This window comes from Chelon labrosus (genome assembly GCF_963514085.1).
Source record: "Chelon labrosus genome assembly, chromosome: 3".
Taxonomy (NCBI): Eukaryota; Metazoa; Chordata; class Actinopteri; order Mugiliformes; family Mugilidae; genus Chelon; species Chelon labrosus.
In genome coordinates, this window is record NC_140339.1 from 14,381,387 (window position 1) to 14,405,433 (window position 24,047).

At 42.7% G+C, this 24,047-nt stretch overlaps 1 protein-coding gene across 1 annotated transcript in view; it reads left to right on the forward strand.

Moving 5' to 3' along the window:
* ntrk3b (neurotrophic tyrosine kinase, receptor, type 3b) overlaps window positions 1–24,047 on the forward strand; it is a gene marked incomplete at its 5' end in the record, with an annotated part of 190,479 nt that overhangs the window by 107,660 nt on the left and 58,772 nt on the right. The window contains 3 exons of the mRNA XM_084541455.1: window positions 3,410–3,709; window positions 8,199–8,248; window positions 9,662–9,764. Of these exons, the coding sequence (XP_084397581.1) occupies window positions 3,410–3,709; window positions 8,199–8,248; window positions 9,662–9,764 (453 nt within the window). The remainder of the gene's footprint in view (window positions 1–3,409; window positions 3,710–8,198; window positions 8,249–9,661; window positions 9,765–24,047) is intronic.

Sequence of the window (24,047 nt, forward strand, 5' to 3'; positions counted from 1 at the left end):
TGTAACTGAATCCCTCCTGAGGATGTAACAGGTTAAAATCTTGAGTCGGACCGTGGTTCAGCCCGGAAGGAATACGTAGCAATGTCGGTCCTGTAAAGCTGTTGCCTCCGCTGTCACCACGAGCCATTATGTCCTATCTGTAGCCTCGCTGGAACATGGCATTTGAAATACGCCACCAGTGTTACCACTAGATAACATTGCACAACTAGCTTTGTATTCAGTGTTCTCACTGATCAAAGGCATGTAGTGTTATCAAAGCTTGTCATCTGTATGAGCGCCACGAGGACACCGTGTTGTTATAGACCAGTACGAAGAGCCGTAATGACTTGCATTGTATTGACCGAGACTGGGCTGACAGCCACACTGAGGAGAAAATGGATCGGTCGCTAACTGTCCATCAGCAAGAGAATTTCATTTTTTCCTCTCTCAATTTTCTCCTGCTCTTTAGAGAATGCACCGCTCCATAGACACCCTCACTTCACTCCTTCCTCCTCTGTCTATCTTTACTGTCATCTTTTCCCTTTCTTCGTGCGCTCAAATTCACAGCTCTGCACACGCCCTCGCACCAACTTGCTCACACATATACAATTCTTAGCCTTTAGTTCAATTGAATGACTTTCTTGTCACTATTGTCTGTCACCAGAGTAATTTATAAAATGACAGCTTTCACATAACAATAAGTAGTTTATTCATGTCTTTACCGGATGATTATTCAGCTTGAAAACACCAGCTACCAACGACAGAGCTGAAACTGACAGTTACTTTTATTAACAGTTTATCCGGCAATCATTTTAAATTAATTTGTTGCAGTTTCTCACGACATTACGATATGACTGGGTCATGCCCACGTGTTTAGCCGATTGGAACGGCTACACTAGAAAAGTGGGGTGAATAGCCTGCCATCGTCGAAAAGAACAGTAAATATCAAAACGTAGATAGGTTGTCCCACAAGACATTCATGGCGTTGACCTCAGTTGTTCATATGAAAGACTTAAACAGACCCAGTTCTATTTGTGATCCTCGTGGACAGGATCCCAAGGCCAGTGCGGTGCCTCAGAATTGCTTCTCTCTTTTCAGATGCTGTGGTTTTGGTAATGTGGATGCTAGTCAGCACCTGTGAGTCTGAGGCCTTGATTTTCTGCCACAGGCAACTGTACTCCCTCCTTGTTGGGAGTGACCGGGTGTCCCAACTGAATGAGTTTAAATATCCTGGGGATCTTGTTCAAGAGCAGTGGCGGGCCGTGCATTTTCCACCTAGGCCTTCAGTGACCTCCAACCTCATTCAAAACACCTCTTAATACGATCGTTATGACGGCACTGCTATAGAAACCATCAACAACATATGGATACGCAATAAAACAGGACGTTGCATCATGGACGGGTATCTCATATAGTGAGATGAATGCCATTACTAAAGCAAAAAACTCACTTAGATTCATAAATTCATAACGCCTCCTCTCACTCATTGCTGCAGCTGCGCACCAGCTTTACGTCAAATCCAGCCAATAAAATGGCAAAAATATACATAAAATATGCAAACATAATTCACTTTACTCACCAGAACTTAAGAAATTTAGAGTTCTCCTCGGAGGCTGTCAACCAAGGGGAGCACTCATAGTTGCTTTCCTGAAAGTTTTTCCGGCTGAGTCAGGCTAGCTAGCTCTGGGATTGGGCAGCTTGTCCTGGAAAGTCCACCATGAAAATAGCTTTCTAAGAAGATCTGCAACAAAATCGATAGCCTCTCCTCCTTCCACCATTGTGGGTTCAAAAAATACCTATCAAAACGTTACCGAGGACGATTTGCTTGTGGAGCTCGCAACAGAAGAACATGAACCACTAGCTGGGCTTAAACAGAGCCACTATCTTTAAATCAGAGGACGTGAAAACGCTGACGTGACCGTAGACTATAGAGAAGGCCTAAGAATACGAACTTGAAATGTAATTGGTTACAGGAACAGCATCATTACAATGTATTTCAAGTTTCAGCTGCCTGCAGTTTTAATTGTGAAGGCCCAGACAGATTTCTTTGACACCGGCAACACGTGACCTCTGAAATATGATTGGATAAAAGCTCTAATAAGTTACACTGCAGGGATCACCGCAGCTGAGAGACAGACAAGCCATACAATGAATAGCATGGGCTATTGGGAATAATTTAATAAGATTAATGGGAAAATATTAAAATGTAAGTCAGTGATTTTGATAAAGTTTAGGCCAGCTGAGAAAGCTTTGCTGGCCCTGACGGCCCACCACTGTTCAAGAGTTAAAGTAAAATTAGTGTGAGATTGGCCCTGAAAGAATGAGACCTTGAATACAAGTAGATGAAATATGTTTCCGGGCAAGATAAGGAATTCAGACATCCAGATGAAACCCAGAGTAGAGTGAGTGTGCTGCTTTGTGTTGAATCGAGTCGGTTGAGATGGCTCAGGCTATGGATCAAGATGAGTCATTGCTCAGAGGTATCCTGGACGTGACCAACTGGTAAGAGACCCCTTGGTAGATGCAGAACATTTTGGAGAGTTTATACATATCATCTGCCCAAGGAGGAGGTCTGTAAACCCAGGTTCAAGTAATATTCCAGAATGGGACCTATTTTAGGAGCTCGGAGGCGTAACATGTACAGTGCACTGGGGTGCCTGATGTGGGGCATTTATAAGGTTGCTCAATCAATCCCAATACATGCCTAAACAAATTACAGGCCTCTGTGAAACCTAGCAAGAAAAACGTGTGTGTACGTGGTTGAGTATGTTTGGGGTGTGGGGTGTCTGGTATGTAGAGCAGACACAGAGAAAGACTGCCAGGTAATACAGTCTGCCAAATATTTCCTTTTGTTGATGTAGCAGCAAGAATGACTCATTGCAAAGACAAATCAGTGGATGAATTGTTTATGAAATGTATCTGATGGTATTAAAGTGATAAACTGCCTCTCAGCTTGGCGGCGTTGTGGATTCAGAGACGTGTTGCTGTACGTCAGGAATGAGAAGCTCTGTACTTGTTTATGTAGAAGAAATACCTCCATCTATTCCGAGTAAGAGAAGTCCTTCTAACTGTTTGTTCTCCTTGCCTTCCCATCTGTTCTCATGCTGTCCCGTCCATCATTGTAGCACTGCAATATGCAGCACACGATAAAAGGCTCATTGCCACTCCCAGGCAAGAAACCTGCCTCCTAAATGCCACATTTCTTTCTTAGGTTATTCAAAAAATTAGGAAAGGTTTTTACTAGCCGAAGGGTTGGCGAACTTAAAGGTCTTGGTAATACTTTAGGTGTAACACAGAAAACAGACACACTGATGAGGTTTTTAAGATATAACGCAGTTTGGTTCATTTGCTCATTCTGCTCTTTCCTTCATGCTTTGGATGGTGTGCCAGTATGCCTAAAATGTTTCCAATGTCTCCATCCTCACTGCAGTTCCTCCAGTCATCCTGAGACTAGCCGAGCCGGAGCAGCGCCTTGACACCTGCATTGAATTCACCGTTCGGGGTTACCCCCACCCCAAACTGCGCTGGTTCCATAAACAGAAGGAGATTCTTCAGAGCGAGTACATCCGAACTGACATGGACTTCTACCAGGACTATCTAGAGGGATGTCTGACCTTTCAGAACCCAACACACATTAACAACGGCAACTACACCTTGGAGGCCAGCAACCCTCTGGGTACTGTCACCAAGACAGTATATGGTCACTTCCTCTTGGCCCCTGATGTTAACGGTGAGTGGGTAACTTTCTTGGTACATACACACCACTGACACATTTCAGTATATGTCCCAATGAGCCATGACACCTGTTCTTTTCCATACTGTAACAAATCAAGATCTGCGCCTTTAAAAAGGCCCATTGATGACATTAATTATGGCTCTGTTCCATAGGGTATGCCAGCTCCCTGGTATTGTGTATGCTGGCTCACTCAAATGGTTGTGACACACTTAATAGAACAGGACCTTAATTAATTTTTATCAATTACACCCGTGTTTACCTTGCTTTGACATGTCAAAAAGGCTGCTGTGAAAAAGACCTATTGTGCTGGTGTGTGATAAGTGATACACAGTTGGCAGCTGGCAGCACCGATGCCCCCATAATTATAATTGACTTTATACTCATGGGTAAAATGACATTTATACAAGGGTTACTAGCACATTTTACTGTCTGAGAATCACACTCATTCTTCTGGATTTAAATAAGATTCTAAGCACATGAGAAACGAAGAAATACTGCCAAGTAACTCTCTGATTCCCACAAGAGCTAGCCTGGCCCATTTTTTGGGAGCGAACATCGCTTCTGGTACAAGTCTCGGACCAGTTGAATTTCTTGTTTTAACAGCTTGTTATGTGAATTGCATTTTCTACTCTAGATAGAAGAACTATTGGGAGCTTTTAGTTTTTATTAAAATCTCCCCTCACAGGGTGCAGGTTATGTAGCTGATCCCTGCTGGCTGGATAGCAGCCAGGGTTCATCCGCAGTTCATTCAGGTGGATTGTTCACTTGCAGTTCATCTTGAGTTCACAGGGAGGGGGAATAAACCCACAAAGACTGGCAAATTTCTCCCCATGGTCAATATTCCAAGGTTAATACCTGGTGTCAATTTGCTGACATAGCATGACTTTCTCTGTCTTCTCTTTTGCAGACCCAGTGGAAATAGGTGAGTGTTTCTATTTTCGAATGTAGACGTGATATTATTATTTTCTTGTCTTTCAAGCCTGTTTGTTCGGTGTCAGTGTGCACACACACACACACGCACAGAGAGACACGTCACTTTTTGGTTGACTTCCACTCTTGAGATAGTAACCATGGAGAAATTTGTTCACTTTGTGTTGCTGTCCAAAAAGCTGTTGATGTTGCTGCTCTTTTTTTTTTTTTTTTTCTTGTGTTGCTATATAATTGAGCGTTTACAGGGCACAGTATTTACTTTCCTTACCTAGATCACACTGAATATGTTATTCATGCCATGTTATTGCCCTTACTTTTAAAGCTCTAAACCAGGGCAGCAACCTCTTAGAGGGTTTTAGCTCCCAACATCTATGAGATGCTACTTTACTTTATTATTATTATTATTCTCAAAGATTTGAATCTTCAAAAAAAATAAAAAATAAAAAATAACTTCAGTGATGTCCTGCTCTATCTCCATGTCTTTCACAGTCAGTGCGTTCTGCTACTGCTCTGACTGAACTGCTGGGCTGTGATGCCGTGATCATCTGTTTGCTAGGTTCATCCTTAGTCTGTGTTGATAGTGGTAGTTTCGCCACTCAAAACTCTTAGTAATGTTCGAACCACTGGGTTATTTAAACTAGAAAAAAAAGAAGGCTCTTGTTTATAGCATGCAGCTACAGCTAATAGGCTAATAATATTAGCTAGCTCTTCAAGCTAATGGTAGTTGTGAGGTTGTTCAAAACATTACATAATCTTTTGTAAAATACATTTTGAAGTATGTAAGGAAACAGTAGGCTATGTTATTACCACAAGAGAAAAGGCTTTAGAATGATGACTAATGCCTGTCAGTTCAGATATACTTTTATAAACGGAGAGACAGAGACAACCCTAACCCAAAGCTAAACTGTGATATGCATGTCGTAGCATCCCAGAGCAGCTTTTGGCATCTACAGTTAGCAAGCTAACAACCGGGTAACTTAATAATGAATGTAGGAAAAGCATTGGTGTGATGGAAGGACGAGGCCATTGGCAATATCATCCACTTCCACCATTTACGCAAGCGACGGCAATCACGTCACCGCTCGTGTACTTGAACCTCTCCCGTTACAAGGTTGTGAATACCACGAGTGACCCGTTCATATGGAGTTTACTTGTGACCACTGTAAACAAGACGCCGTTTGAAGAGACCCTTCTCCTTGGTGGCTTCTAGACTACAACAGTTGCCTAGCAGCAGTGTTCTCATGACTCACGGCTAATGGCCCCACTTGAACGACGAGCATTTTGTGAACATGATTTCCCATGCTGTAACCACACGCTCATGGCTAATCTTTGATTGAACAGTAGTCTTTATAGTTATCAACAGCAGAAAGTAACATGCTACCAAGGTCACCCCAGAGCACTCTAGGCTTTAGTCATTCTCTTCCATGGGAATGTATCAGGGACTCACTGTGCATAATGCTGCTTCTCTTACCCTTAACTAACCAGACACGGTTTGTAGAAGAGTTTCCTATCCTATTAGCTGGTGATGTGTAAATGTTTGGAAGCAGTGTGAATGCAGTCATATTGCTGGAACAATGGCTTTGGCCCGCTCTCACATTGCATTAAATCTCCTGCGTGTGATGTGTGCTTTGGCCTCAGGCCGCTGTGCCGACCTCACAGTTGACGTCTTAAACAAAGTAGGCCGGTTTGATCTCTGCCCTTCATCAGGGTCTTTGTCCATCTCCATATGAGGCTATTTGAGCATGGCCAAAGATGGCGACTGATGGACACTGACTGTGTGGCGAGCTGCATGAGACTGGCTGTAACTTCGTGTTGAACATACATTACATGCACACACCCAGGCGGCTACTAGGAGTGAGGCAGGTGTGGGAGAGGTACAGTGTGAAACATTATGGCAGTTCATGGGAGTTCATGCATAGAGGGTAGACTGACAGGCTGACTGATACTAACACTGCTGAGGAGAGAGGTGGTCAGGGGGAGGAGAGGAGACAGGGATAGGGGCTGAGAGGGAGGGACACACACACTTCAGCATAGCATGTGTGTATGTGTGAACCAGTGGTGGCCAGTCTAGCATGTGGCCGTTAATTTGCCCACAATTACTCTCTGATGTCGTAGCTCGAGGCTCCAGACCGGAGCTTCTCTCACACCAGTTCATTTCATTTCATTGCTCTGTCTCGTGACTCTCCGCAAACCTCGGCTGTTTGCCAAAACTCGTTTGTTTGTACTGTTTGTGTATGTGCAACATGCATTTTAGCAGCAAGAAACTAGGATATCAAGTTCCAATAGGTTCCAGTTCCTCCTGAAAATTTTACTCTTATATTTCTCATGAAGATGTGAGTTAGTGTGGTGCGTTTTCAAAGTTAGGTCAAAGTCATAGTCAGCTTTATTGTCAATTCTGGCATGTGCAACACATACACAGGATTTAAATTCCTTTCCTCACATGACAAATAGACATAAAGTGGCTGGTGCAACACCTGAGTACAATATAAATGTCACAAATAAAGTGTTAAAGGCAACGTTAGTGTGTGCAGGGAGCAGAATGTGGAAAGGGGGCAGAGCAGGTAGAAGGTTGAGCTTCCTGACAGCCTGGCGGATGAAGCTGTCCTTGAGCGTGCTGGTCCTGGCCATTCTGTGTCCATTTTTAAGCCGAATTATTATTATTTTTTTGCAATTTAATATTTGGCACTCTAGGCTGTATGAGCTTTGTGTCTGTTTCTCTGCTTGCACAACTGTGTCTAATTGTAAAGCTGTTTGTTTTAATTATCCCGTCTTTCATATGAATAAGCACGAGCGTGAGTTTGCTCAACTGTAATTCTGTCTTTACTGATACTTTCATCTGAGCAAATTTCAAGGTTCGGTAGGAACTTTGTGACAGGTGTCAGATTCGAATATGCATTTAAGACGGTGCAGACGTCAAGCTTTTTATCAGACCCAGGGAGAAAAAAAAACAAAACAAGATTGTTCACGATCACTGCCTCAAGCTTTGATGGCGCAAAACATGGAAGGCAAGTAGTCCTCCTGTTTGTGTCAACCACTAGCAGGAGGCCAGCTTGAATCCATGTTGAGAGACTCATAGTCTCATTTGACGCTATGATTTGCCACTATTTATGTAAAGGAGCTCAGAAATGAGGAAAACACAAAAGTGATATTTTCAACTAGCAGTATGGAAGCATTAATAAAACCATTTGGCTTTATAGAGATACTGAAAATATGGTCTCATTTACATACACTCGGGGGTACGTCAGGTCACCTAATTCTAGTGTGTTAGGCTGTGCGTGGACCTGTGTGAAGCTTACACTTACTTAATGTGGTAATGAGGAAATAAACAAGCTCATGCAGTAGAATTACACCTCTGTAGATGGAAAAATAAGGTTATTCTATTATATCCACTATGTTTTGTAGTTCAAATATATTTTTCCCTCACAACACACTGCATGAATAAAAAGCATTTACTATAAAGGAGTGTGGCAGTAATCCGCAGCCATTAAAGGTTATTTTCTTTCCACAGCCTCTGATGCCTGTTTTTTTTTTTTTTGTGCTTTCTGTGTTGCAGTCACGCCGTCAAATGGTGATTCGGGCCGACCAGACGAAGACACATTCGGGGTGAGTTTTTATTCCTAATGATGTTGACGAAACAGCTGCTAAAGATGGCGCCCCTGGTCTCAGCAGAGAGCCGTGTCTGTGTGTTTCAGTTTTATTTGTCAAAGGGCCCTCGTAGGGGTGTGCGCTTTGCCTTGACGTGTATTAGCGCAACAACGCAGCAAACAATGTTACAGTCAAAGCCCCGTGTTCGGACACAAATGATGTTGATGATGGCGACACTGTGGGTGAAGCTGTTTTGAAATGTTATGCAACATACGGGGGGTTTTGTACAGTTTCTGAAACCAGTGCTGCCTGGTGAGGTACTCCACTGTACTCCAGTAGGTAGAGTTAACGTTAATGGGCTGTTAATAGACTTTTTAATGGCAGACATTTTGACATATGATAGCAAGACAAGCACAAGTGTAATTAATAATATTAATAATAGCTGCTCTCATAGAGGTGCGGCAGTTCCAGTTTCCTAGGTAGGTGCACACTGGGTCACTGACATGCTTTACTGGGATAGTGAGCCATATTCAGTGTTATTAATTACACCTGTGCTTTTCCTGCTATGACGAGTGCAAATGTGTTTTCTTTGAAAACGCCGTGTAACACCCAGCGGGGTCAACCACACAGAAAATATTGACAGTCACTGAAGTGTGCCGTGTCACCGGTGCTACACCTGCTAGCGGTGGCAGTTTTAGCGCTTCATAATTTTCCCGAAACAGATGCAGGCAGACAGACAAGGACAGGCTTCTCATTTCACATCTCATCGCCTGCAGGTGTCAACTTTTCAGGCTGAAACGTCGTGCTCCTGTGGGTAGACGTGATCAGATATAGCTAACTTGTTCGAATGGAGCTAACATATGCCTCCTGGAGAGGACGAAAGTGTTGTTCCTGGCTGACTTTTTAATGTGTCTTTAATGCGACTTATTTTAGAAGGAGGATCCTGTAATGGAAGTTTCAGTAATGACGGCTACTTAACCTCATTCTCAGTTCTATCAGCTGAAAACCTTTCTCAACCTTTTAATTTAAAAATGTATTTTTAAGCTGCTTGTCGGATGGTTTGATGTATTAAACATGAGGACTTTAAATACTGTACGTGATGACATGCAAACTGCATCTCTGAGTGAATAAAAAAAAAATAGAACTTTGCAGTTTTTACTCTCAACCATCCAAGCTTGTGCCATTTCAGTCCAAAATAATTGGTCGTAGTGATGCGGATGAACCAGGATCACACAGGAAGTCTGGCTGTAGATCAGAACCGTATTTAAATTACATCTCAGAATGCATCGCAAAAAAAAAAGGCATGTGTTTCACTTTTCTCCACACTGGTGCAATCTGAAGCAGCAGTCGCAATCTAGCGGCTTAAACTCTGATGTGAGCGCGTTCCTCTGATTGCCGCCTGAGTCTGACACAGCGTTTCATTTCTCCCAGGTTTCCATCGCCGTGGGTTTGGCGGGCTTCGCCTGCGTCCTCCTCCTCGTCCTTTTTGTTCTCATCAACAAATATGGCCGGCGCTCCAAATTTGGTATGAAAGGTAAGTCTGCGCAAATACTCAGATCGGCACTGAGACAGCTAGCTTTGTTGTTTTTTTTTATTTTTTTGCCTTTCTGCCAGTTGCATCATTGTGTGGAATCCATTCCTCCAGCTAATCTTCTCTTTAAAACCTTTGTTCACTAGAAAACGTACATGAGCTGCAGAAGTCCTCCTTTTTACTGCGTGTTTACCGAAATACTTTAGTCACATTCTCAAGGGGACTCATTTGGAAAAGTAATGTTCTTTTCCCCCTAGGACAGCGCAATTAATAGTCTTGATGACTGTTTTGTTTTTCTTTATACCACATTCCATGTAGCTGAGTGATGCTAAAAGGCGTACGTTTGCAGTCCCCTATACACGTGGACACATATAGACAAACAGATCAATATGAAAGGAGAGTGCGCATCCAAACAACTTCATACGTTCACTGTGTCTGCTGTGTAGAGCGATCGCAGACGGGATCCTGAATTAATTAGTGGACTTGGCGCTGTCGATCATGCTGAGGAATTCAATAGGATTAATGTGGCTTTTGTGCATGCTGAGCTTTCATTTTGGGTCAGCTCCAGGTTTTGCTTATCTCTCACGCGCGTTGGCGTCAGGGAAGAGGCAAAAAAAAAAAAATCTGTCGCAGCGCTGATCTGGAAGCAGAGAGGAGAGGGCGGCGGCAGCTCGGGTCCTGTCGGTTCAGGTTTGACGCCAGCCACAGCTCTCGACCGGTTAGCAGGCCGAGTGGCGGCATCTGCTCATTACTAGTGGCTTGTGGTCGGTGAGTTTGTGTATGACTCACACGACTGTGCGTGTCCCTCCACAACGAGGTCAATCACAACGAAGTGCGCAGATTAAAACTGGACATCCGCCATGTGCACTTCTTCTTCTTCTCTGCTGGTTTTATGAGAGCTCTCATTTCCGTCAGCATACAGCTCTCTTCCTCTTTAATCTAAACATGCTCTAATAACATGCCACCGTGACCCACACCTCAAACCATCTTCTTCATTACATATTGTAAGTATGGCATAAAGCAGCATCAGCCGCTGCCCCCCTTTAATTAGCTACTTTACAGGATTAGAGTTCATTGCTTACCTCCGTAAAGAACTCTCTGCTGTAATTATTTAGGGGGTGGCAATTATTGTATTGGTCTAAAGCTGGCTCTAATCATGCATGAGTCTTATAGCTAATGAGGCTTTACAGACCTGTTTGAAATGGCATCGGAATTTGTAACTGCGCTAACAAACAGGTTTAGAAATGAACAAAATCCACATGAAAGTGAAAAATCCTGAGAAGAAAAGCAAGTTGCTGCAAACAATAGATCGCATGCCTTTTAAACTGCAAGACATGCAGGCAGTGGAACACTCTTTGTTTGTATACGCTGTGTGAGAGGAGGCCGGATCGATGCCACAGCTTCTTGCTAATATTGCTTCTGCTGCAAGCTCCCTTCCTCAATCCCTTTTTATCTAAGCACCTCCATTCTGTAGATGGAAATGTATTTAACACAACAACAGGCTAGTTTAATGTTTATATCCACCAACAGGTATGAGCCGCTGTTGCTATTTCTATCTAATTCACAATCGGGTGCGCGCAGCATCGGAGAATCAATATAAATCCGTGTTAAACTCGGTCTACCAGGAATCTGTTGCAGCACCTCCTTGTTTTTTTTTGCACTCGCTGTCGAGTGAAAGGAGGGGCACTGTTTCACACTGCTGGCAGCACCAAGAGCTTAGCATGTTAGAAGGCTCCGGAAAACCACCGTCACCGTAGGAGTCAACTCTTAGCAAAAGGGTGCTTCGAGAGCAGTTTCAGTGCTCTCCAAGCAGGAGCGGAGGAAGGTAATTTATCTCCTTGATGGCGAGGTCCAAAGTTCTTTTGAACACTGTAGGGTGTTTTTTTCTTTCTTTTTTTTTCTTTAACTCAAAAAAAAAAAAAAAACAACAAAAAAAAACATGCTGTGACTGTGAATCTCACCAAACCCCACACCGTTCACCTCTTTTCTGGCCACAGTATGTTAAGTTTGCCAGCTTTGCTCAAGGGCACCTCAAAACTGACTGCTTACTCTTTTGTTTTTCCTCTGGGCGAAATGCTTCCCAGGGTAATTTGAGGTTAGCCACCTTGTTCGAGCTAACATATCATTTTAGAAATTACTGTAATAGCTCCGCTAAAAGAAAAGCTCGGAGCTTTAGCAAATCACCGGATTGCACAATTGACAGCTCTGGAACAAAACGGTTTTATACAAATGTCAGTGTTGTGTTTCGCATGCACTGCATATAGTGCGATGGATGAATATCCTATACTGCTTTACGTTGTTGTTCCACAATGCTCAGCCTCATTTCCTGAGCAACAAATCAATATCACTGCAGCCGTGGTTCATCTTCTCTCATGCTATCTGGCAGTAGCTTGTACGACCAAGCTGCGGGTACGTGAGCCTGTTCAGTTCAAATAGAGATGCTGCCGTCTCTTCTGTCACTGTGAGTGATTGAGGGTATAAAAGACTTAAAGAGAGGTGATGTCAGTGTGGACTCTTTCAGGACCTCACGCTGTTCTGTACAAAGGCCTGATATGTCCAACGCGTGCGTGTTTGTGTCCGCGCGCGTGTGTCTGTTTTCTCCTCCCACTCTTGTTCTGGAGAATCAGCTGGAAGGCTTGAAGAAGTCATTACCTTTGGATGGAGCCATAATGGATTTTCGCTTCACTAAATCACTGTGGCTCTTTTGGTTGCTGGAGTTTGATCACCGACCGTTTCTGGGCATCCAATAAAAATACTGTTTTTCTTTCTTTTCTTTTTATGTGCTTGGAGCGGGTGTGTGTGCGGGCGGGCGGGGGTGTGTGTGTGTGTGTGTGTTTGTGCGCGCGTGTTGATTTGCTGGCATTTCAAGGCCCTCCGCCAACTCCATCCACTGGCTGGCCTGCATTTACGGCTCTGACTGATACACTGCTGCTCACTTTATGTGGTTGTAATTGTGGTTTTATGAAAGATTCTTTACTTGTGTGTGTGTGTGGGTGTGAGTGTGCATATCTGCTCATGCTGGAGATAACCTGTTGGTCTAATCAATATGTTGTCAAATTACCTCCCAGCTAAAACATCTAGCAGCCTAAGCATCAGGCTCATATTTCAGGTGTGATTCACACCAGTGGGCTTTGAAGTGTCTTCCACACAGATTTTTGTCAGCAGGGGAATCAATAATGCTTCTTTAGAAAAAGACACTCAGCATGTCAGTAATAAGTATTGTGCTCCCCTGTCATCTTTTCTTATATTCCGGTGGAAAGCTACCCTATCCCTGTTGCTCTAAGTGCCGCCAGTACACACCTAAATGTATATCATTTTGTCACCTTTCTTATTTTCTCAATAAAAGCCGTCTCATCTAGAGATCCTGGCCAGACATTTCAATACATCGCGTATCTAGACCATCTATTTTCAGAGGGGGTTCAAAAGGCTGGACTTGAAAAACTTGTTACCCACTGCAAAACCATGCAACATTACAAAGCAAACCAGAACTAAAAGGATTATAGTTTCTCCCTAAAATGAGTCCTTGAACTTGAACTTGAAACTTAGGATAAGGAGTCATTAACGGGCTTTAAACTGATTAGAAGCCATTACTGTGCAGACATTATACTGACAACACAATACCATAAAAATCTTGATATATTTCTGTTTGTATTCTGACATTCTGCCTCCAGTGTTGTTGTTTTTTTTTGTCATCATTACAATACAGTAAAAACATTTTACAGAACATTGCTAACTAATTCTCAGGGTCCCAGTCGGGGTTTTGGAATCGATGCCACATTGTGCTCCACTCTGGGCATATCAGGGGCTTATCCCGAATAGTTGTTGGCAGCTGCTGTGTGTTTGCATAAGGAGCAGATGACACGGGGCGCTATGTTTGGCTACAGAGTTTTTAACTGGAAAATATACAGTGAACAAGAAAGCACGTCAGGAGGAATGATGAAAGAAGCAGCACTCAGTCAGGTAGGTATTAACCTGCGCTGCAAAGATTGATGTTTCTTAAACTAAATTCTGCTATATTTAGTTTATGACCTACAGTACATCAGCTTTCATACATTTTTTCTTGTCATATGTCAATTCAAAAAAGGAGAGTGACATAGCTTCTCATTTTATTTTATTTTTAGAGTTGCATACTAAATGCACTCTGCAAGTCAATGCAGTCACTTTATTATACTATTTATAGAGTTTATTATACCAGATAACTTCTCGCCAGTAATACTGTTCACTTGACAATTTGTACTAGGAAGCAGCATCAACCTTCACCTTCCACCCTCCCAAATCAGACCCGACATAAAACAAATAGCATATGTAGCATACGCAGCAGTGTGTATGTCAAAGTATAAAACTGTTACAGCTAATACTAGTAGCAAGTACTTTACTTTTCTTTACAGTCTTACAATGTAAAGTAATAGACGTCTTTCCTCGGTTGATACCTCACCAGGCTGAGCTCCAGCCAGTTCAAACGGCTCTGAACCACCATCTTGGCCGTCAGCGACAGGGAAGAGTTGGTAGGAACTGAAGTCCCAGTTGTTACTGCTTCCTATTTTGTGTGTCAAGAAGCACCCTGGGTCGTGTTAGTGAAATGCAAAATCATAGAGTGTATATAAGGTGGTATATGGTTTGAGGATCAGAGTTGCAGGTTGTAGCATCCTTCCCATTGGGAATCAGGACCTTCTTATAAAACGCATCCCTCAGATGGAAGCACACAGCAGCCAGTATGCTGACTCGGGCTAGGGATCACTACTGACTTCCCGAATCGATTTGAGTCCGATTCACTGGGTGGATTCATTTAGAGATATATAAGTTTCGAAACAATTTAACTGTAAAGTAATGTTATCATTGGTTCCAGAGATTTGTGGTATTTCCACAATATTGTAGCTCTGGTTGGCCCATCTTGCATATGACCATAGGTTTGTGCAGCTCAAACATTTTAAATCCAAAATGCTGACACACATCAGCTTTTAGGACTGACTTGTAGCTTTTGACATGTTCCCGACCTCCCTCACACATGGACTAATCTCGTTGCACAGTCTCCCAAGATTTATCATGCCAAAAACTGTTCCACCGGTCTAACAAAAGGATCCAGGAAATACGCGTGATACGTGTGTATTTCGAAAATTGAGTCAAGGATTTAAAAAAAACGATATTGGATCTTCCAAATCAACATTTATTTGTATTGGGAAATTGATTTTTTTAAACGTGACTGGTCCACACATCCAGCGGTCCAACGTTAGCTTCTTCAGCTGCTTGGTATACATGCTAAAATGTGACTTACAGTTCTGTGTGTTCCGTCAGATGTTATGTTTAGGCATCAAACCCTCAGCAGTCAGTGGTCAAGGGTTGATTTATCTACTGGTTTTGTCAGGGAGTTCTTGGTGAAGAGGCAGTGTTCAATCTAAACCATGGCGTTGAGTTCAAAATGACCTTCAAGAATTGGGTGGACCTTCTTAATAGACACAGTCATTTAGAGCTTAAAATGAGTAGTTAGTCAGTCAAATTTCCAGTGTATGTATTTTCTAATAACATTTAAGCATTATCAGCAAAACTGTCCCCTAGACGTCACAAGTTCCAGCTTCTTGGCTGAGATGAAGCAAGTGACTCACCCATAACGGCTGAGACGCCAAAGCATCAGGGTCTAGTGAAGTAGAGTTTGATGGGCTATGCAGTGTGCTGCCTGTTAATCAAGGCGTATAGACACGATTCACATTTAATCAACTTCAGCGAGTTAGCCATTCATTTAGCCATGCTACAGGTGGAGGTCACTCTCACTGAGTGTTGCGAGAACTGATCCTGTGACATTTTTAAGACGCTGGCCCGTCCTCTCTCATTACAGTTTGACATAATCAGCGCAGACAGTTTTCAGATTTTTAGACATGCAGACAGACAGGTGAATAAATCAAAGAAATGCCCACCAACTCACTGACGCACGCACACACTCTGACGCACACACGCACTTGCACACAAACCGTACCCCGCGGCAGCCTGCAAGCCTCTGTGATGCAGACGTGTGTGTCAGGGCGACTTACCCTCCTCTCCGCTACATTACCTGAACCAGGCCTGGGGATGATCAGCCCACACACACACACACATACAGAGCAGCAGCATTTACTGCATCACTGCCTCACTTGGCCTCCAGTGGCCAGAGTGAGCTCCGCCGTCAAGCAGTGAAACATGTCCGTCTGCATGGAAACAGACACTCCTGCCATGTGTCTCACCAAACATCAGGCAAATGTTCAGGAGGAGAATCAATATGATTAAAGGCGCTTCAGTTGAAAGAAAACTTTTATATTCAACAGCGGTGCAAAAATACTGTGCAACTTCATTTCTGCATTTCTATTTTGGAGGGAATTTTTTACTCTGCTGCTGCATTTATCTGCCAGATATACTTAGATTTATTGAATAACGTATTGTTAAAAGCTAAATCACCAGATAGCGCAGCGCAGTAGTTGTAATGATCTCGTTCTAAGAGCAAATGCCACCGAGGTATAATACACTACAAGTAACCTGATAACATCTGATGCTATATATACTGTGTACACAGTCAATGGCAACTGAATACTTTTACATTTAATACCGTAACTACATTTTACTGCTTATTCTCTTACTTGAGTAAAGGATCTTAATTCTTTCATCACTGGTTGTGTATGAATTAATTTTTGAAGAGCGAGAAGGTCCCGGGTTTGAATCCACGGGCCGACTGGGGCCTTTCTGTGTGGAGTTTGCATGTTCTCCCTGTGTCTGCGTGGGTTCTCTCCGGCTTCCTCCCACCGTCCAAAGACACGCTCATTAGGTTAATTGGTGATTCTAAATTGGCCGTAGGTGTGCATGTGAGTGTGAATGGTTGTCTGTGTTAGCCCTGGCGACCTGTCCAGGGTGTACCCCGCCTCTCGTCCAATGACAGCTGGGATAGGCTCCAGCCCCCCTGCGACCTCTCACAGGAAGCGGTTACAGAAAATGAATGAATGAATATTGGATGTTAATGTGGGAGAAACAACTAAAAACAAACCTATATGCTTTTGTTTGTTAGAGACACAAATGGCTTTGAGAGTCATGTTACTTGAAACAAAAAAGTAATGGTACTTAATGATTACTTAGTGAAATTTAAGTAATATCTTTTATTGGTTATGACTAAGCATGGTTTAAAGGAAGCCTTATTGGCCTAACTCCCCAGTATTATGTAATTTATGTTTGAAAGCTGGCTAACAACACCAAATATGCAAGAAGTCAGAAAATGTTATGGTATGCAACACATCGAGACTCAAATGCACCTCCAGTATAAGTACACAAGAATGACTTGTATTGGTTATTTAAAACTGCAATCTCTTCATAAAATATCATGCATCAAAATGTATTAATTCTTTTGCGAAAATAAAGTTAATTCACTGAAGCATACCAGTCTAATTTGTTTAAATATGATATAATGAGCATGTATTTCCAAACGCACACTATTTGTCTGACAATCTTAGTACAGCATATACTGTTTGTACTGATGCAATGATATAAATAATACGGCGGACTGGAAAATCACTGGATGTAGTGGTGATTGCCAGTATTTTTTAAATTCATATTTGAAGATTAATTGAAAACATCAAATCGCATGTAATGAGAAACATACTTTGCGTCGCCAACGGAGGCACAATGATACGGATGGCAAACCTTGTGTCTCTCCTGCACAAACTGTGTTTACCCTTTGCTCAGTTGCTACAGCACCGCCATCTTAATTGGCTGTAATTCATTCTTCTGAACACATGCGACAGATGGGGACTGGCAAGAAAACAGCAACAGGCACACTGGGAAGTGCTTCTCTCTCTCTCTCGCTCTCGCTCTCGCTCTCTGTTTCTTCTTATATCTCTTCCTAGAAAAGAAAAGGCAGTTTTTAGGAAGTAAAGTTCGTCCTCTACCGTCTCTGTCGTCATACTGTATTTTGCTGGCTTTCGAATCATCTCTGCTGCTGAACCATGCCACAGACCGCCAATGCTTTTAGTAAAACCCTAAAAGGATTCGGATGCCTCCTGCAACCTTTAAACCTCAGCATGATCTCACATGTGCATCCTCAGATCTTTTTGCACCTTGTATGGGAAATGAAAATACAAAAAAGGACTGTTCACTTATTTATCTCATTTAAAAGTTGCATGAGAGACTTTCCCAAGGAGTCTGGCTGCGGTGCTGTCTGTCCCCGGATGGATATAAAGTGCCAGGGTGGCCTAGGGTTGTTGCTGTGAGCATGTTGTTCTTGGTACAAATAGAATTTCTATTTTATGTTTTATTTTTGACTTTCACCACTAGACCGCTAATAGCTAAGTGCCTTGTGTCCTCTTGGTGTCTTTCTGCTAAGATGTACGCTGCTCTGCTGCGCCAGGCATCATAACCACTAGTAAGAGTCCAGCCTTGCAGAGTAGTCTTCTTGAATGCACTTTGAGTGTTTGGAGGCTTTATCTCTTTTAGATCTTTCCTATCAATAGTTCAGAAGGCTGTTCTCAGTCTTAAGTGTTTAACAATAGTTTTATATAGCATCTTTAAAAGGTCAGGTTATATAGCAGAATCCAGATGTATGGGTTGAAGAGGAAGGTTTTCTGAATTGCTACAGCAATTTGGATTCAGAAATATCATGTTTTCTTGTCTTTTTCAGTCAGAGGACGTTACAAAGACTAGCTGTGTAACGTGTAAAGAGGCACAAGTGTTTTTCTACATGAAGAATACAAATGTAGTTACACTGTAAACCGTTTAAGAGGCCAAGCTGCCGTCAGTGAAACCGCAGGTGCATGGAAATGCATCAGGAAGAACAGCTACATTTCCATGTTTCATTTAGTATTTTTCTGGAAAGCTTGTTTGAGTCTAAGTCGTGAATTTCACTGTTTTTGTTCCAACACCAGTTAAGCAATTAGTATTTTTTGAGGACGCAGAATGCCTCATAACCTTTGAATCTTTAAACCCTGTGTTTTTAATCCTCTCTTTAGCAACACGTTTCTTAATATTTGTCCCACACAGCACACCCACAGTTTTTTTTTGTGTCGGCCATTTACCGACGTTCCTTTTGACGACCTTGGTTTTGCATAAACTCACATGGAGCATTTGGCTTTTTGTTTTTGGAATCTCGATCAGTTCTGCAGAGTACGTGAGCATAAACACATTTATATCTGCCTTGAACTTTAATTCAACCTCCCAACAATGCAGTACATTTCTTATCCCGGAGGAGTCCGCTAATGATTATTGCGCTCATTTTTTTTTGGCCGTTTTCGTGAGGCCTTGAAATAGGCTCATGCGGTATAGTGCTGATGAGTTTCTTCTCAGTTAATGAACATTAAGGGAATGCGTCTCACTAGACAACTCTGGTGGAGTACAGCGAAGTCAGCTTGGACAGCACTTTTCATGTCTTCTATTGCAGACCTGGCAGGTCCCAGTTTGCTGCAAGAGGTGTATCTGAGTGCTGCCTTTATTGTTATCACTGAACTAGCCAGGTTACAAGCAGGTTGAACGTAAAGAGAGCATGAAAATCTTTCAGTCTGCAACGGATGCAAGCTATACAAGAGCTCGGCAAACTGATCGGAGAGACCGGTTTAAATGTAGCCTAAGAAGCAGGCTGAATGAAGAGGTGCAGCTCAGTCATAAACCTCCAGCCAATGCATCTCAGAGATGTAGCCTTTTGTTCTCCTCGGGAAACCTATGGCAAGACTCCAGTTTGGATTTGCTCCTTGTGGAGGATGATACGATGCTATATATATATATATATATATATATATATATGTATATATATATATATATGTATATATACAGCTCACAAGAGCGCATCCACTCCAAGGTGGGAAGGTGAATTTTCAGAGTCTGAGATGGTATTTTTTAATCACAATGCTGGAGAAGAGAGGCACGCTGTGAAGATTTTTAGCCTCCGCTCTAACCACCAGTTAATTCAGTGTGAATTTTAGCCAACGGCCCAGGAAACAGCTCGCATTATGCAACAGCCAAATGTAGGGTGTTGCATGCTCACTCCCACGCTGGACAGGATTGTGATTCTTTTATAGAGACACATATAAAATACCATGTCTTCCACTGAAGCTAAAATTCTCTGCAAAGACAGCATTCTTCATACTGTATATACAGTTGATGGTGTGTACTGCATATGTAACTGAGCACATTAACTTCAGAATAGGTGAATATAATGATAGACATTATTGTGAACATTGAACTATTACGGTAATGGTAAAGGCTCTTTTTGGTAAATAAGGTGTGAGACTTGAACAGGACATGTGTTTGTTCTGTATAAATGAGGATAGGGTCAAACTGCTGGACTGGGTTGTAGAACATGTGTGTAATAGTGCAGATGTATAGTTGGTTACAAACATCTGAGAACAGTTTCAGAATAGCTGAACCCTAACCCTAACCTTTTTGCTGTAATGACAGTAACGTTCCTGCTGCACAGTGTTTGGGTCAGAGTTGCTTTTCTATCGCTCAATGAACAAACCTTAATGTATTGGGATGATATGGCCACTTTTGGTCTGCTTGATTGTGTTTTGGATATACAGTAGCTAAACCACCATTTTAGAGAGTTGAGTGTAAATGGGCGGATACAACTCACGGAAAACTGACTTTTCTCTCACATGTGCTAGCGAGGTGAACGCCACTGACTCACTTTATATTTTACCATGCATAAATTGTGATTTTTTTGCAATTTTATTAGAAATCAAAAACTATAGTATCTCATTAAGACTTGCATAAAGCAATACCTCGTGGAGGTCTGTTTGGCAGCTTTAGGCTTTATTCAATAAGTACTTGTGGCAGATCCTCTCCCGCTCTGTTAGATATGATAATGTGAACTGCCATCCTCAGGTCTCTCCACAGATATTCTGTGGGATTTAAATCTGGACTTTGACTAGGCCTTTGCAGCATTCATTTTCCCCCTGAGAAAGGACCAGTCCCATGTCCCTGCTGCTGAGGAACTGTCCCACAGCATGGTGCTACCACCACCATGCTTCACTGTATGCATAGTATCCGCGCCTGGTGTACAGCAGGCATAGTTCTTGGAGTTCTGCTCAAAGTATTTTTTATTTCCCACCAGACCAGGTAATTTTGAATCCTACATCTACTGGAGTGAATATATATGAAGAAATGGATATCTCATATTGACTGAATGTTCCCTAGTAACTCCCCCCGGTGCCCTGCTTGCAGACTCATCTGCATAAAACCCCTAATATTTGTATGCATTAACCTCAGCTACTTTTATCAGGCAAATAAAACTGAGATGTGCTGACACAAGATTAAGAGCTTCTGAGACACTGTGTTTGTGGTTCAGTTCGTTTATATATATATAAGCTAACACTTCCTAAGCAACAACATCACTGGCATACAACTTGTCCAGCACCACATCAGCCTGATGTCATCACAGTTAGGCTGCCTTCCTTCTGTTTTACATGGCTCTGTCCTTCCATTAGCCACTCTCTCCATCTCCCCCATATATCCCATCAGCCCAAGCTCCCATCAGCCACTCAACCGTTTGCATTAGCACACCTATGGGACAGGCTCTCTCTCTCTCTCTGTTATAGATAGAGAACAGGCCTCCATCTTTTATAAGGGTGGTTAAAGTTTTAGCTCTGGAGAGTAATTGTTGTGTAATCACAACTAGGGGATTATTTATTCATAGCAGCGCGTGTACACGCACACACACGCAAAATGAATTTCCAATCTCTTTCTGCGTCTCACTGTCTCTACGTCTCTCCGCTCTGTTCGGCATCCATTTAAGTCTCTCTCTCTCTGTACCATTCGCTCCATATGCCTCTCTACCCCCTTCTCCCGCCTCACTAATGGAGTTAGTGAGGACCGAGGATAAAACAATTAAAACAAAATTCATTTGAATGAATTAAAGAGCAGGGAGCTGCAACAGCTGACACTTCCAAGGCAAGACGAATTATCCTGCATGGCTGGTTTAGTAGCATTTTACAGTGGCCTTGTCTTACCTCATTAACCTGTGTATTAACCCGTGGAAAACTATTGTTAGTACACAGCGCTGCAAAATAAACTGCGGGGCATATATAAGTGATGAAAGGAGGAGTTACCACTCTGGGTTAACCCTTCTGATGGTTGGGTTACATACAGCCGTTACCTGTGAGACTGCAAAGTCTGGGTGTTCTGAATAGCAAGTTACCTTGCTATCATCTCCATGTATTTTCCAGTATTGTCCAAGAACGAGGTGCACAAGATTTGCAGACTGGCCTCTGGAGGCTTTACGAAAGACTTCAGAGGCTGTTAAGGAAATGCCAAGGCCATCTGTGCTGCTCTAAGAGGGTGTGAAATGAAGATGGAGAGTGTGTCACCCTGCGATGAGAGGTCATTACCGGCTCCTCAAAGGCAGCAGATTATGTCAATTTTACAGGTCACAGTCTTGTGGGCCAGTGCATTTTTTATCCTCTTTGTCTCTGCGACACCTTAACGCTTGGTAATGAGTCCAGAAGTGTCTGGAGTTGAAATGTGCATTAAGAGCGGCGATGCTCAGGAACGGCAGCTAAGCGGGGTGTCGCTGGCGATGATGAGACGCAGTCAGATGGCATCAGGATGTCACTGCGTGTGCTCAAAGTAACCACAACAATGGCGCTGTCTCCTCTGGCAGATTGTCACTTTTCATGTGCTTAGAGGTGCCGTAATGACTGAATACACTCTGCTGGTTGTACATCTTGCTAGCTCAAGAGTGCCATTCGACTGGACTGTCTGATTCTGAACTGAGGAGCTGTATCTTGGTTAACCTAACCCTTCTGTTGCAGGTTTACAAATGAATTTCTGTGGTGAGAACGTCCTTGTTGTAGTTTACATTGTTTTAGGTGTTACAGTGAACTGTGGAGCTTGTTTTGGAGTGAAACTGCCTTTCTTCCTGTTATAAACCATCATATATTGCAAAGATAAATTCTCAGGGCTTTAGCTTGCTGACACATGCAGTCTAAAATGCATAGTTAAGCTTCATTTTACTTCCTTCTTCATTGTTATGTCCCATATTCTTAATGCAACTTCAAATGCATCTTTTCTAATTCAAATCATCGGTACTGTCCTGAATAAGTAGGCTGCATTTATCTGCCACTGCTTAAATGATGTATTCCTCTCATTTCTTATTCGTCTCCTTATGTGGCTCTAGCAAAATATCACAGTGCACAACTTCAGTAATGGTGGTTTCACGTAATTAATGTGCTGTTCCGCACAGTTTCCACGTTTAAAGTTCGCAGTTCACATAGTTCGGACCGTCGGTGGTGTCCCCTGTTGTGGCTCTCCTTCAGTTTCACTTAATTTTCACTTTATTGTTGGATTTCAAATAAATGTCACAGTGCCTCTGAATGTGACCGACCCTCAGTCAAGCATGTTCTAACTCTGCGTCGTGCTGCTGCCCTGCTAACAGCATATTCTTGATGCTCCTGCCTCCTCGCCAGGCTTTTCAAAGCTACATCGATGTCGAGCACGTACCCCTGGTCAGTGAAATCAAACAACCAAAAAACGCTCCACTGCACTGACATCCGTTTTCTTGAAAAGAGAGCCCACTGTGTTTTGTAGAAATGGTCTGTCACAGGAATGTCTGTCTCCTCCATTAAACTCATATCTGAAAGGGGGGGTAATGCGGGCGCCCCCAGAAGACATTCCATCCCCCTGTTCCATTTGCAGCTCTTTTGAAAACCTTCTGAAAATCCAATAGGTGCTGTAATATTGTATTGTGGCTGTAATATTGCATTTCAGCTGCTCGGCAAAGTGGCTTCATTTCTGTGTTTGGGCTTCGTGGCAGATAACTGGCGAGGAGATAAACACCATGTAGCCCGGGTGGGGAGTGCAGTGATGATGAGCTAAACAAACAGGCTAACAGGCTAGCAATGCTACAAAGCTACAACACAACGGAGTCTGCTGAACGCAGCATGTTCTTTAAGCACAAAGAAGAGCAAAGAAGAGGAGGATGAAGAATGATGAGGACAAAGCATGGGGGGGGGAAGGAGGAGTGAAAATGAAGAGGCGGAGGGGGCGGGCTCTGACAGCCTGGCTCAGCTGTGCTTTAGCTAATGGGTGAACTGGCCACTCTGCTGACTCTCCTCTGTGACTGTTGAGAGTTGGAAGAACATTTCGCTGTAGTACGTTTAATTTGTTTCTACCTAGAGGCAGCTGATGGTCTGGAAAACAAATCTCCTCGGTCCTGACAGATGTACGGTCAGCTTAAACTAGAACATCATTATTATTATTATTATTATTATTATTACAGAAAAGTACAAGAAGTTAAAACTGTGTTCGGCATAAACACTGTATAGACGATATCATTATAAGATTGCATCGACA